Raw genomic sequence first — 15,561 nt, forward strand, 5'->3', positions numbered from 1 at the left:
AAAAGTAACTTGATGTCCGCATATATGCAACCGCATACCGAATCGCAAACATGTTTTAAAGTGAAATCCGCTGTTTTACGCAGAATATCAGGGAAATTGACATAAATGTCAATACTGTCATTGTGAGGAGAATGAACATTTGTTTGGGGAAAATGTGTTTGGACTGTTCAGTATTCCCGTCTGGAGACAGCCCCTAAACCATGAAGTTAAAGCTTACAAGAACAACACACCTCATCTGTCTGTGTTGTGAACAACGACATTGATGTAAGATCAATGTACAAATAGCAGTTGCAACTTGAGAAGCTCTTTTTTTTTTTACAGCCTCAAATTGTCTCCTTACTCGTCAAGCTAAGAACAACAGTACAGCACACTTCCTCCCTTCACAATAATAGCGCTGTGCGCCACATCCGGTCTGTCTGTGCTAACAAAATTAAGATTTCAGAAACATACCTAACACGAGCATAATGTACTTTAAAGCACTTGATACATTTACGTAGTTATTATGCTTTAACCTAAAATACAAAACATGTTCAGATGTATTGCACCAATAAATGTGAAGATTTTTGCATTTAATTAAAATTGTTCTGTAGGGTGGTAAATTAAGTGTAAAAGATAAAAAATTCAATTAAAAACAAAACTGAAACATTTAATTGTATTATTTTTATCTTGCTGTCTATCTGTGCTGTAAAGATCAAATTTGAATGACAATAAAAAGGAAGTCTAAGTCTTAAAGGGGAACATTATCACAATTTCAAAAGGGTTAAAAACAATAAAAATCAGTTCCCAGTGGCTTGTTGTATTTTTTGAATTTTTTTTCAAACTTTTGCCGGTCCCGGAATATCCCTAAATAAATCTTTTAAGTGCCTTATTTTCACTATCTTCGAAACCACTATGCATTTTCCTGTGACGTCACACAGTGCTGCCAATGTAAACAAACAATGGGAATACCACAGCAAGATATAGCGACATTAGCTTGGATTCAGACTCTGATTTCAGCGACTTAAGCGATTCAACAGATTACGCATGTATTGAAACAGATGGTTGGAGTATGAAAGTATTGAAGAAGAAACTGAAGCTATTGAGACGCTATTCATAGCCATAGCATGGCCGAATAGCTGCGTTAGCATCGCCGGTAAAATGTGCGGACCAAACGATCAGGACTTTCGCATTTTGTGATAATGGAGCAACTTGAATCCGTCGATTGGTAAGTGTTTTTTTCGCATTAAATGTGGGTGGAAAGAAACGTAATATAGTTGCAAATACATCTGCAGGTTATCCATACATCTCTGTGCCATGTCTGCTTTAGCACCGCCGGTAAATAGCATGTTAGCATCGATTAGCATAGCATGTTAGCATCGATTAGCGCAGCATGTTAGCATCGATTAGCTGGCAGTCAACATTAACAAAACTCACATTTGTGAATTCGTTGATTTTATAGTTGCAAATGCATCTGCAGGTTATCCATACATCTCTGTGCCATGTCTGCTTTAGCACCGCCATTAAATAGCATGTTAGCATCTATTAGCGTAGCATGTTAGCATCGATTAGCTGGCAGTCACGCCGCAACCAAATATGTCTGATTAGCACATAAGTCAACATCAACAAAACTCACCTTTGTGATTTCGTTGACTTTATCATTGCAAATGCATCTGCAGGTTATCCATACATCTCTGTGCCATGTCTGTCATGGCCGGTAAAATGTGGAGACACTTTGGCACATTCAATGGGGGTCTAGCAGCAGACACTTTCGCATCTTTGGGCCAGTGGTGCAACTTGAATCCCTCCCTGTTAGTTTTGTTACACCCTCTGACAACACACCAACGAGGCATTGTGTCTCCAAGGTTCCAAAAAATAGTCGAAAAAACGGAAAATAACAGAGCTGAGACCCGGTGTTTACAATGTGTTGAAAATGAAAATGGCGGCTGTATTACCTCGGCGACATCACATTCTGACGTCATCGCATCCAGAGCGATAAACAGAAAGGCGTTTAATTCGTCAAAATTCACCCATTTAGAGTTTGTAAATCGGTTAAAAAAATATATGGTCTTTTTTCTGCACTATCAAGGTATATATTGACGCTTACATAGGTCTGCTGATAATGTTCCCCTTTAAATGTATTATTACTACTATTTTACTTGTCGTGGTTTATTAATTACCAATTTATATCCGTTTTTTTTCAAAACTATTAATAAAAGTGGAGTTTTTTTGGTATTTAAATTAATGAATCATTTTATTAATCATGATTACAATATAAATAAATAATCATGATTGTTATTTTTATCATATATGTCCAGCCCTTTTTAACAGGTCGTTCAGCGGTTTGACACCCAGCCTGTGCCCCCTCCAGTGTAGCTAAATGAAACACTTTGCTCCCTTTGGTAATAAACATACTTTTTTTTTATCCAAACAGTAGCTATACTCTGTCCACTGTAGGGGAAGACGCATATGTTGCACTCAGTTGTCATTCTGGTGTGTTAACACTTCCTGTTAAGATGGACTGATGCGTGTTCATCATGACTGCTGTTATTAGCGGTGATGAGGTTTTTCTTTTACTTTATTTTGATTCCTGCTGTTCTGTACAGCTAATGGGCTAGCTCTCAGGCTGTAGTAGTTCGGTCAGTACTATAAAATCATCATGTTAGCTTCCATTCTTCGATAGATGGGTGATGGTGTTTTTCTTGTTTCACCGTGTTCTTTTCTTTATGCTGTGTTATAAATCCCTTCATGTGTGAAAATGACTGCTCCAAATAATGTGGATAATAAAGCATCTGCCTTTTGGCCATATAAAGTCATGAGACCGGCCGTTGTCATGGTTAAGTCTTGCCTGCAAGAGGTTAAAAAAACAAAGATGGCACCTTGAGACGCTCTTCTCGGCACTAGACGTCTTGTGCTTTTTTCTTTTTTTGTTGCGGCCATGAGAGCAACCCCCGTGTTGCTTTAAAATGAACTCCTTTCTCTATTTATTTATGTTTCTTACAAAAGCTTGACAAGCTCTGAACCCGTGTTCTCTTTTTGGCTTTGTTGTCAGGGCAACAGGCCAGCCTCCCTTCTTGGGCGCACGTCATGGGCGCATGTTTTTTTTTTTTTTTTGCCATTTTCTGTGTGGTGCTTGTGGGGAGTATGTCTTGAAATTCATGTGGACACTGTATATATTTCATTATGTTGTAAAATGTTATTTCCATATATTGGATAGGCTTCCTTTTTTTCTGCTCTCCTTTTTAAACACTGCTGAATGTTACCTTATAGTTTTTAGTACAACTGAAATCTCTGCTTCCTTTTGTTTAACCTTTCTGTAAACGAGTCGGCCTTTACTTCCCATTCTCATGGATGAAATCCGTTTCTTTTAACGTTTCAGAAGCGACCGGTGTGACCTTTTGCTGCCCGTTTTGTCCAGCCTAATCATGGGTACATGAATCTTTTTGGCTTGTCCATCAACTAACAAAATGGAACATTCTGCAACTCTTGATTCGATTAGCCCAGCTTCCATACGTTTCCATTTAGCTAGACGACGTACCTTGCCCACTGTCAAGGCCATCAAGTGCGTCGTTATGTTACAATGCAGCCTTTATGTCCTTGTCACTGTGTATCTTGTGACATGTTTTACTTATCTGTCACCCCAAAGGATTTGTATGACCAACAATGCTGCCTCACTATCAATGTGTAAATTATAGGAATGTAAAAATTAGTCAATATATTCATTTATGTGCCTTGGATTCAACGACATTGATCTGTGCTCTGCGAGTTTGCCTCCCTCCCGGAAGATACAGTATGTATTGATCCAAGATTGTTTAAAAGGGACTCGATCAATTTTATCGATACTAGAAAAAGGAAAACATTGGATTCTAGAAAGGCAGACTCTATATTAAGGCTGGGCGATATATTGAGTTTGTAAGATACATCAATATATGTTTAAACAAGATAGGAATTAAGAAAATATATTAATATGGCTGCACAAGCCACAACGGCATCCTCGGTTCAGAGCCCACATAAGGGCAAGGAAAAACTCACAACCCAGTGGGATGTCAATGTGACTGACTATGAGAAACCTTGGAGATGACCGCAGATGGGAGACCGGATGCAATGGACGTCGAGTGGGTCTAACATAATATTGTGAAAGTCCAGTCCATAGTCGAGCCAACAGGAGACCATCCCGAGTGGAGACGGGTCAGCAGTGCAGAGATTTCCCCAACGGATGTGAGCGGTCCAACTTCGGGTCCCAGCTCTAGACAGCCAGCACTTCATCCATGGCCAAACAGTTTCTTTTCTGTGCTGTTAATACCCATGTTGACTAACTGGGTTAATAAAAGTGCCACTGACTAGTTACAGTACAGTTGTCATTCACTTCAATTTCAGTAAATCTCATTTAAAATGTTATATTTTTATAGGTATACTTTCACCGGAAAATATATAGAGATATATATCAAATATCGAGTTTAAGTAAAAATATATCGAGAATGATATACTTTTTCGTCCATATCGCCCAACCCTACTCTATATGAGGTTAAACACTTAATGATGGGGAGATTAGATGTTAAGTCTGTCATAACCAAAAATTATGGGTAGCTACAGTGGTCAAGAAAGGTCGTAACAAACGTTACACGACAATATCATTAGTTTCAACACAACAACTTTATGCTTGGCAGGATGGCAAAAGCCACAACAAATACAAACTACACAACACAATAATATAATGCCGCAACACAACATTACTACAATGGAAGTGAAAAGTTACAGCGATGCATCGACTTCCAAAACACAACAACATGGCAGCCAAGGAGAAGTAAGTTAACCACAAATAAATTAATACGAGAGATCAAACAAGTAGACTATGGAAGGAAGCGAGGGACCAACACAATCAACAGGGATGCATACATTCATACATACAAACCCCGTGTCCATATATGTTGGGAAATTGTGTAAGATGTAAATATAAACGGAATACAATGATTTGCAAATCTTTTTTCCAAGGAGAAGTAAATTAACCACAAATAAATTAATACGAGAGATCAAACAAGTAGACTATGGAAGGAAGTGAGGGACCAACACAATCAACAGGGATGCATGCATGCATACATACAAACCCCGTGTCCATATGTGTTGGGAAATTGTGTTAGATGTAAATATAAACGGAATACAATGATTTGCAAATCTTTTTTCAACCCATATTCAGTTGAATGCACTATAAAGACAAGATATTTGATGTTCAAACTCATAAACTTTGTTTTTTTTTGCAAATAATTAACTTAGATTTTCATGGCTGCAACATGTGCCAAAGTAGTTGGGAAAGGGCATGTTCACCACTGTGTTAAATCACATTTTCTTTTAACAACACTCAATAAACGTTTGGGAACTGAGGAAACTAATTGTTGGAAGCTTTGAAGGTGGAATTCTTTCCTATTCTTGTTTTATGTAGAGCTTCAGTCGTTCAACAGTCCGGGGTCTCCGCTGTCGTATTTTGCGCTTCATAATGTGCCACACATTTTCGATGGGAGACTGCAGGCGGGCCAGGAAAGTACCAGCGCTCTTTTTTTACGAAGCCACGCTGTTGTAACACGTGGCTTGGCATTGTATTGCTGAAATAAGCAGGGGCGTCCATGATAACGTTGCTTGGATGACAACACATGTTGCTCCAAAACCTGTATGGACCATTCAGCATTAATGGTGTTTTCACAGATGTGTAAATTACCAATGCCTTGGGCACTAATACACCCCCATACCATCACACATGCTGGCTTTTGAACTTCCTATAACAATCCGGATGGTTATTTTCCTCTTTGTTCCGGAGGACACCACGTCCACAGTTTCCAAATATAATTTGAAATGTGGACTCGTCAGACCACAGAACACTTTTCCACTTTGCATCAGTCCATCTTAGATGAGTTCGGGCCCAGCGAAGCCGGCGGCGTTCTTTTGTGTTGTTGATAAATGGCTTTCGCTTTGCTAATAGAGTTTTAACTTGCACTTGCAGATGTAGCGACCAACTGTGGTGACAGTGGTTTTATGAAGTGTTCCTGAGCCCATGTTGTGATATCCTTTACACACTGTTGGTTTTTGATGCAGTACGGCCTGAGGGATCAAAAGTCCGTAATATCATCGCTTACATGCAGGGATTTCTCCAGATTCTCTGAACCTTTTGATGATTTTACGGACCATAGATGATAAAATCCCTAAATTCCTTGCAATAGCTCGTTGAGAAATGTTGTTCTAAAACTGTTCAACAATTTGCTCACAAATTGGTTACCCTCGCCCCATCCTTGTTTGTGAATGACTTAGCATTTAATGGAAGCTGTTTTTTATACCCAATCATGGCACCCACCTGTTCCCAATTAGCCTGCACACCTGTGGGATGTCACAAATAAGTGTTTGATGAGCATTCCTCAACTTTATCAGTATTTATTGCCACCTTTCCCAACTTCTTTGTCACGTGTTGCTGGCATCAAATTCTAAAGTTAATGATTATTTGCAAAAAAATGTTTATCAGTTTTAACATCAAATATGTTGTCTTTGTAGCATATTCAACTGAATATGGGTTGAAAATGATTTGCAAATCATTGTATTCAGTTTATATTTACATCTAACACAATTTCCCAACTCATATGGAAACGGGGTTTGTAAATGCATCCGCACACCTGAGACGTTGTCTGTCATCGGTGACACTGGTGCTCAGAACACAATACACATGTGGGTAAGTCGTACAACTTTATTTAGCAAGTAAATCCACTTTTAATATGTTGGTTACTGGAGTTTTATGGAAACATTTTTGAATATTGAAAATAAGAGCAGAAGGGGATTTGTAAGGGTTTGGCTTTTTAATTCTACTTAAAGTGTTGTTTGCACTTCGTTCAAATAAGATGTGAATTCATTGGCCAATACTTGATGTTTACTTGCTTGTTTGCATCAGTTCATTAATACCTACAAAAGGAGGGGGAAATAATCGATTTTTAAATTCTTCGCAATTCGGACATTGAAGATTATAGAATCTCTTAGTAAATGTCAATAATTGATTTATTTATTGTAAATAAAGTAATGCAGACAGTTCTAAAATGTGGTTGACTGCAGCAAGCCACCTCACCGATAGATACGACCAGCTCATTTACGGTTGGGCAATTATGGTCCAGTTTTGCACACATTTTCATTAATTTACCAAATGTTTTAATTTATCGTTTTTTATTCCAAATGAATTTATTTTTTAAAGTTACAAATGATAAACGCTTATTTAGTGAAACGAAAAGAAATGTAAAACTGCATCAACATACATCAATAATCGATTTTTAATCGAATCGTAGCTCCTGAATGGTAATTGGATCGTGAGGTTCCCAAAGATTACCACCTCTAATACCTACTGTATTTTTCAGACTATAAGGCCCCCCTAAAGTCTTTTCATTTTCTCAAAAATTGGCAATGCTTCTTTTAACCGGTGCGCCTAATGTACTTACTAATTTTGGTTGTGCTTCCCAACCTCGAAGCAATTTAATTTGGTACATTGTGTAACGAGGAGCGTGACCTGTAGATGGCAGTCACACACACACTGCAATTTGACGCTAATAAGCAAGCCCAAAACTTTGATTTTTCATTGAGAATATACACAGAGTGCTCAAAAATCTGTCAATGTTTTAGTACGCACTGCTTAATGTATTATCAGCACATTACGGCTACCGTAGTCATGCGTACTGTGCTTCAATACACGGTTATTATTAAGATGTGTGTGTATAAGGACTCCAAAATATTTGGAGACGTTATCTGCTCTTTTGTTTCGACCTATTATGCAAAACAAACTTTTCTTACCTATTGGTTTCTGCTGTTGTGTATTTGGAATCGGCATAAATCCCAGAAATTTGCACGCGTTGGCCATTGTAGTCTGCTCTGTAGCCAATAAGATCTTTCTTTTCCCTCTATCTTGTGTAGGGTTCATCTCAGGCTGTTGCCATTTCTAATAAAAAATTTGCGTACACTTTTAACTTGTATCTGTCAATTCGTTATGGAAGCACTAAAAACTACTGGTACAACAAAGATGACAGGGAGAAATAAATGAGACTTACCCACAAAGCACGCATTTTGAAGAGACGCCTGGAAAGCGTCTTGAAGATGGTCTTTACTACATAATCAATGCAACATTTTGACCAAAGAACCACCATTACATGTTATGTGGACCACAAGGAAGTGTTATAAATGTAGGAAAAATAATCATATGACCCCATTTGGTGTGCCTTTTATAATCCGGTGCACGTTTTGTTAAATATAGACTTTAATAGACCCGCTAATCAGCAGTGCGCCTTAAAATCCAGTGCACCCTATGGTCCAAAAAATACGTTAATTCCCTTCACAATAAATAATAGGAATATAGGAAACTTCACCTGTTGTGTCCAGTATACATTATTTATTTCAAACTGGTTGAAAACGTTACTGAATCAATTTCAACTCACTGAATCTTTTCGGATCGTATCATTCGAAAAAAAGATATTGTCCCTGAATTGTTTTGGCAACCAGAAATTCTGAATCGAATCATTGTTAAAACTTATTGTTACACCCTCTAATACAATATGTATTAACCGAAATTCATTTTTCTGTGTCGCCCAACTAGTGGGCTTCATGCTGGAGAACAGCTAACTCTGAGGCACACTGGCTAAACAGGTTTAAATGACGTGTTTGCTCCAGATTGACTCACTGCAGTGTTTGAGTGCTTCACTGTGAGCACAAGAAAGGTCCTTTTATCAATCAAGTCTGTGTTCGCTCATTGTAATATTTTTTTTTTCTGTACATCCTTTCCCCAGTTTTCACGTAAGCCGAGCGCACTCCTTTTCATGCCGTTAACATGATGGAGAACGACACTCCAGTGCTGACAATAACTTCATAAGACCACCGACGGTCTGGTAATGTCAAATCAATCTGCGTTGTTGTCTTCGGATAACTCGCTCTCAACACTTTTCTGCCAATAACAACACACTCCTTCAAACTAAGAGCTACACTACTACAGCAAAACCTTGCGCTTGTCCTGGAGGCACCATCAATTTTCAGGACGTGTAAATAAAGAATCCAGAAATGTTTAATGTTCACATCTTTGTTTTCCTTCCGCCATCCAAACTAGTTTAGATGCAGCCACTCTCTTCAGGTCCACCTGCGCCTGGAGATGTTCCCTCGGCATGCCTGAACACCCACACACACTTACACACGCGCATGCACACACACTGTCAGATAAGCTTAGTTAGACCCGTGGAGATGCTCAGCAGTCTTGGCCATCTACGGCATTGCAAACCACCCAAATTTGGACAAGAGTTGCAGTCAGATGTGTGCCCTGAACGTGAGGCCACTCTCTCAGTGTGTGTGCGTGTGTGTGTGTCTGTTGTCAATGAGTTTGTTGTCATAGCAACCCCAGGAGAGAGAGAGACAGTCCAGGCGCTGTGTTGAAGCATAGTGGGTGAGCAGGATTTTATTAGTGGTATTTGCAATATCCAGTACCTAGCATGTGGAGATACTGTATGACTCCATGAGTTGTTTTTATAACCTGAGTGAATTTTGCACAGCAGAATCATGCTGTGTGAGAAAGATAGTTTCTCCTTCATGCAACGACCTTATCCCTGTCCCGTTTTTCTCACTACTTCCATAGGCGTGCATAGACGACAATGTCGACATGGTGACTTTCCTGGTGGCCCACGGAGCAGGCATCAACCAGCCTGACAATGAGGGCTGGATCCCACTGCACGCCGCCGCCTCCTGCGGATACCTCGACATCGCAGAGTGAGTCAATTGCATACATTAGCACAGTATAAGGTTTGCCTGTATTTTCTCGTTTTTGGAGCATCAGCTAATGGCATGGGTCAGCTGCACTTTCTAGAGCGATATCATTGAATATGAGGGCAGATCAGGGTCATCCTATTGAAAACGGGGTTGTGCTTTCCCCGCCCTTACTCCTTTTTAGGGAAGAAGATCTGTTGCGTCTACAGATAACAACGCCGGTATTATCAGAGGATATTCAAACAGACTAAAAGAGAGTCCAGAAGAGCAAGGCTCCCATTTCCCAGCACATTGGGAGTGTGCCATGACCTGATTTACTGCTGCAGCCACACTACACATTTTGTCTGACACCATATCGCAAATATACAGTGAGTGAGGACAAACTAAACCAAACATCAGGTAGTTTAACCACTCGTCAGAGCGACAGGAAGAAAACAAGAAGTCGCGGCACACAAGTGAAAGCAAAGGTCAAGTGGCTGATCAGACTAGTGGTGACTAATGGAGACATGGTGTCATGGAGAGAGCGCTCTGCAATCTCATGTGGGTGGAGAGTTCTCAACAGGCCCGCTTTAGTCCAAGAAGCTTCTATTACAGTCGCATCAAAGGGTTAGGACAACGGCAACAATGGTCTTTCTGAAGAGTTCCAAAGCATCCAATGAGAGATGGAGCTGCAAAAGTTGAACAATAAGTACTTTTTGGCACATTTTCCACTAAAGGTTAAGGAACCATGATTTCCTGTAATCTTTAATTCCTAGAACTATAGGTTCCTGCAGACCTGTGTTGTGTGTTTCCACAGTATTGTACAATTCAGGGTAGGGCTGCGCGAGATGGCCTTTTTTTTAATATCCCTTTTTTTTAGGCCATATCGCGATACACAATATATATCTCGATATTCTGCTTTAGCCTTGAATGGACACTTGATACATACAGTATAACCACACCGGTATTCTATATGTCTACATTAAAATATTCTTGTTCATACTGCATTAATGTATGCTCATTTTAAACTTTCATACAGAAAGGGGAATCACAACTAAGTCAATTGACCAAAACTGTATTTATCAAACAGTTAATAAGCAGTGGCACAAACAATCATGTCATTTCAAAACAGAAAGTGGAAGATTGTCAGAGACATTTTAAAGCAAGTTATGAGTGCACTTTTGTGCATGATGTCACACAAAATATTTCAATAAGTGTCAAATAAAAATGAGCTGCATAATAGAATATCAAACAGTGTACGTCCTTCGCTATGTTGTAGGTTACTGCGGACGTTACCTCCTTATGTTGTTCATAAGGAGATAGACCCCCTGCTGTTTTTCTTGGGAATAAATTATTCCGTCATTTGTTACCAGATTCGCACCTTCTTTCTCTTGTATTACCACCCGCACCAACGTGACCCCCTGCTGTTTTTCTTGGGAATTAATTATTCCGTCATTTGTTACCAGATTCGCACCTTCTTTCTCTTGTATTACCACCCGCACCAACGTTACCCATGTTGCTACCTCTCTGCTCCGCGAGGGCGTATACAACGTATGACGTGACTTATGTAAGAAGGTGCGCTTGCTTTCTGTGAGAAGGAGCAACCAGAAAGCGTGGGAAGAGCATGCACTGTAATGCGTGCAGCTAAAAGCAACTGCGTGATAACGTATACTCGAATATCACGATTTAGAATATCGCACAGAGGATATGGACGGAAAAGTATATCTTGATATATTTTTACTTAAATTCGATATTCGATATATATCTCAATATATTTTACGGTGAAAGTATACATATAAGATGTTCATTTTTGAGCGAGATTCACTGAAATTGAACTGAATGACAACTACTGTAAACAGTCACTGGCACTTTTATTAACCCAGTTAGTTAGGATGGGTATTAACAGCACAAAAAAACTGTTTAAGTAGCACAGAATTACATAATATAAATAAAACAGAAAACTGTTCTTTCTATGTAAAATAAATAACATAGCTGTGCCAATAATACAAAATGTATCAAACTCAGATAAAAAATAAATTGGCAGGCTGGCACTTTTTAATTCCCAGTCAACGATGTATTGTCCTGTCACACACGTACGGTGTAGTCAGCGGAAAGTAAGTGACTTTACTTATGTGGGTGGCTATGATCTTCCTCACCTCTGCATACATTTTTGGCAGCATTTCTCATGGGAAATATGCCAGGTTTGGCAACTGGAAAACAGTTTTGATTTGGGCTTACATGGTAAACAACTCAAATGAATGTTTTATCGAGACGTATACATCTGTCCATGTGGCCAACTTGACTCATTGTGGGTTCCCTGAACATCTCCATTGCTAAAAGAAAAATCTAAAGAAGAGAATCCCTATGCCATCTTCCACTAGTTATCTTAATATATAAATCGCCCGCTTGAATAATCCCTCTTCTCTTTTACGACTCTCTCGTCGTCATTTGGCATGTTAGAAACGGCACCTTTTTTGGAATTTTACCTATCGATAACGGTTTGTTTTTTTTTGCTTTCTATCATTTAAAAATCGTCTCGTTCTTGGTGGCGAGCAATGCAGCTAATGAAAGCAATCAATTCTACCTGTAAATCAATTTAAAAATGTAATAAAAAAACTATCAACAATAATTTACGTTCCGTAACCTGTATGATAACCATGCTGTAGCGACATTGTTATTGTAAGAGCGAACACAGAGGAACTCTTTTTCAGTCGTAGTAACACATCAGCGTGCTACAGTATTAGCCGTAAAAGTTCATTACAGCAAGAGATAAGCTATATTTTATAACAACACTAAATGCATTTCAGTTTGCGATGCACAACACTGTGATACGACACAAATTTGTACTGACTGAAAAATATGAACAATCATACTAAAGTATCTGTTGAGTGTTATCCCGCATTTCATGTTTTTTTTTGTACACAGCTGAGCTAGCAAGACAGCATATGTACTGTAGTTGTACTAACACGTGTGGCGTGCTGCACGTATTATGATCGATATTAAAGTGACTCACTCGATGGACCGTTGTTCGTCTAGTCCAACTGACTGTGGATGTTTCCTGTTTATTTTGGGTAAGCAATCAATTTATGTCAAAATAGCTTTGCTCCAAATTCCTTATTTATAGCGTCAACTTTGCTCTATCCCCTCTCCCGGCTTCCATCTGCTTCAACGTCTCACTCTTCCTTCGTGCTTGCTTCTATAAGCAGCAGTACATTTTGCTACAAAATTATAAGTTTGTAAATCGTCATTTGTCCAAAAATAGTCGTTTTCGTTGTCTGTTGCCAAGTCTGCCATGATTAGAATATACACTCGTGTATGATTCCGGAAGTGGGAACACACATGTTGCCAGAAGTCAGACGTGCGCTGCTATGCAAACCGAAATCAATGCACGAAAGTCAGTCCTGGAAATTATTAAAATTATCGAAATGCGGTAAATAGTGAACATGTTACATATTGTTATGAATGTTTCTGTTACTACTTTATATATAAACTTGCAGTGTGTATATACAATGTTGCTGGAGGGTTTTGTAGTTGTTTTAGAGGGCTTTGAAGACTACAGTGGTGACTCCCATTAGCCACATTTTTGAAATGTTTTTTATCTTTAAAATTGTAGAAAAAACAATTGACCCCACTTGTGTAAAAGTGGGGTAGGAATACAAAAACTGCAATTTCTTAAAATTAATGAAAACATACATAATACAAATGGCATCATGTCACAAACATGTTATATGAGGAATACGTAGAATATGAATAACAACTTTTCATTTAAAAGATTTTGAAGCATAACAACCCATGAGGTCATTTCGGAGTGCATTTTAAAAGGGTTGAAGAAACTGAGTACAAATAACAGAGATAAGTCCTTCTTTTATTTGATCAAAAACTAGTAGTTGGAAAATGAATAATTTGAAAATAATTCCATAAAAAATACAATGTATATCTGGTTTAAAAAGAACAACATTATTCAAAGAACTATATTAAACCGATACTTTAGTCTTAATTATAATACTTGTGTAAAATGATCTCCAAAATTGAGATTAATATTGTGCAAACTTAACTTGTCTTGGACGAAAGAGTATGTTTTTATTTTTAAGTATTATACATTGTGCAAATACATAAGTAAATTATTGAGAGGACTGGAGTTTCAGTACACATCTTGGCATTGTGCAGAACGACTGCTGTACTGATTGTTCTCCATCATACATGGTATCATCATACATACTTTCTTTAAATAATTCCAACACAGTAAGCTGCTTTTTAGCCAGTTTGTTTGTTGTTGCGCTTTTGCTTGCCTCATTAAGACTTGCATTTCCCATACGCTTCTGGAGGCTTAGGTTTCAGATGCTGGAATATTGTTGTTGTGCTGCTGCATTTTTTTAAACTTTGCGGCCTATAGTAATTGTTCCAAACCTGTTGTCGCAAAACCAGACTACTGACAACTCCCCCCCCCCGATATGGGCTAAAATCTATATCGTGATTTATTTTGTAGACTTCTTTGATAACTATACATATCACAACATATTATTTAGTAAATAAATGATATAACTATTTCAAAACAAATTACAAAGGCTGCTAATTTTTTTTGCTGACATATGTGGTAACCATTTGCCTTATTCCCAGTTTATTTTTCTCAAAGATGTTATTAATCTACTTGCTAATTTACTGTTAATGACTGATTACCTTATACTGTAACATATTTCTAGCTACACCTCTTAAAATTAAATGAACACTTAATCTTCTGTTTGGATACTGTACATTAGTTTTAGGCGATACTACAAATTTGGGTATCAATCCAATACCAAGCAGATACAGGGGCAGTATTGGTCATAACAATGCAGATACTGATACAGTACTTGAAATTTTTACGATCATTGAATGATTAAATTTAGTTTTTTTCCTTTAACGTCCCCTTGTGTTCAGGAACTTATTTGTTGTGTTTGTCAACAATAACAAAAACGACAAAATGTTTGTTTGACAATATAAAAATATCAGTTTAATAGCTGCAGTATATATATACCATCCATCCATCCATCCATTTCCTATCGACTATTCCCTTTGGGGTTTCGGAGGGTGCTGAAGCCTATCTCAGCTACAATTGGGCGGAAGGCTGTGTACACTCTGGACAACTTGCCCCCTCATCGCAAATAGACAACATTCACACTCATATTCACACACTAGGGCCAATTTAGTGTTGCCAATCAAACTATCCCCATGTGCATGTCTTTGGAAGTGGGAGGAAGCCGGAGTCCCCGGAGGGAACCCACACAGTCACAGGGAGGACATGCAAACTCCACACAGAAAGATCCCAAGCCCAGGATTGAACCCAGGACTAGTCAGGACCTTCGTATTGTGAGGCAGACACACTAACCCTTCTCCCACCGTGCTGCCCGCAATATATACCATACAATGATATTATTATTATACTTGGTATTGTTACGGTGTATATTTGTATCAATCCGCCCACCTTTGTTTACTTACTATTTCAAGAACTCTATTTTTAAGGTTGCCATATATGTCTAGTGTGTAGCATGTTTAGCACTTCTTTGTCCTCCAGGAATGATACTTGTAACAAACTTAGTTTATTTGCCGCCTTTAAGGCTAAAAAGTAGAGGGCAGTTAATCTCTAACAAGGGCCTTGAGGATGTGTTTGTTTGCTTGTTGCTGGCAGATTTGCAGGACACCGCTAGAATGTGTCATCAACATGCATTATAATGTAACGACAGTATTAAAACCTCTACTGCCGGCCAAATTTATATAATTTTACCGTCTATCGCGCAACTCTACCCGGAGATCACAACAACCTTTGAAATTTATCGATTAGGAGTGACAGATTGTTTGGTAAACGTATAGCAT

The 15,561-nt window shown here is 38.5% G+C and overlaps 1 protein-coding gene across 6 annotated transcripts in view; it reads left to right on the plus strand.

Annotated features, from left to right (window-relative positions):
- Window positions 1–15,561, plus strand: part of ppp1r12a (protein phosphatase 1, regulatory subunit 12A) — an 84,363-nt gene that overhangs the window by 32,191 nt on the left and 36,611 nt on the right. For 5 of the 6 annotated variants that reach the window (XM_061912033.1, XM_061912031.1, XM_061912032.1 and 2 more), the window contains exon 2: window positions 9,605–9,735. In XM_061912033.1, coding sequence (XP_061768017.1) covers window positions 9,605–9,735 — 131 coding nt within the window. Of the gene's footprint in view, window positions 1–9,273; window positions 9,416–9,604; window positions 9,736–15,561 lie in introns of those variants that run through there. The other variant, XM_061912035.1, reaches the window with a different exon arrangement.

This window comes from Nerophis ophidion, linkage group LG10 (genome assembly GCF_033978795.1).
Source record: "Nerophis ophidion isolate RoL-2023_Sa linkage group LG10, RoL_Noph_v1.0, whole genome shotgun sequence".
NCBI lineage: Eukaryota > Metazoa > Chordata > Actinopteri > Syngnathiformes > Syngnathidae > Nerophis > Nerophis ophidion.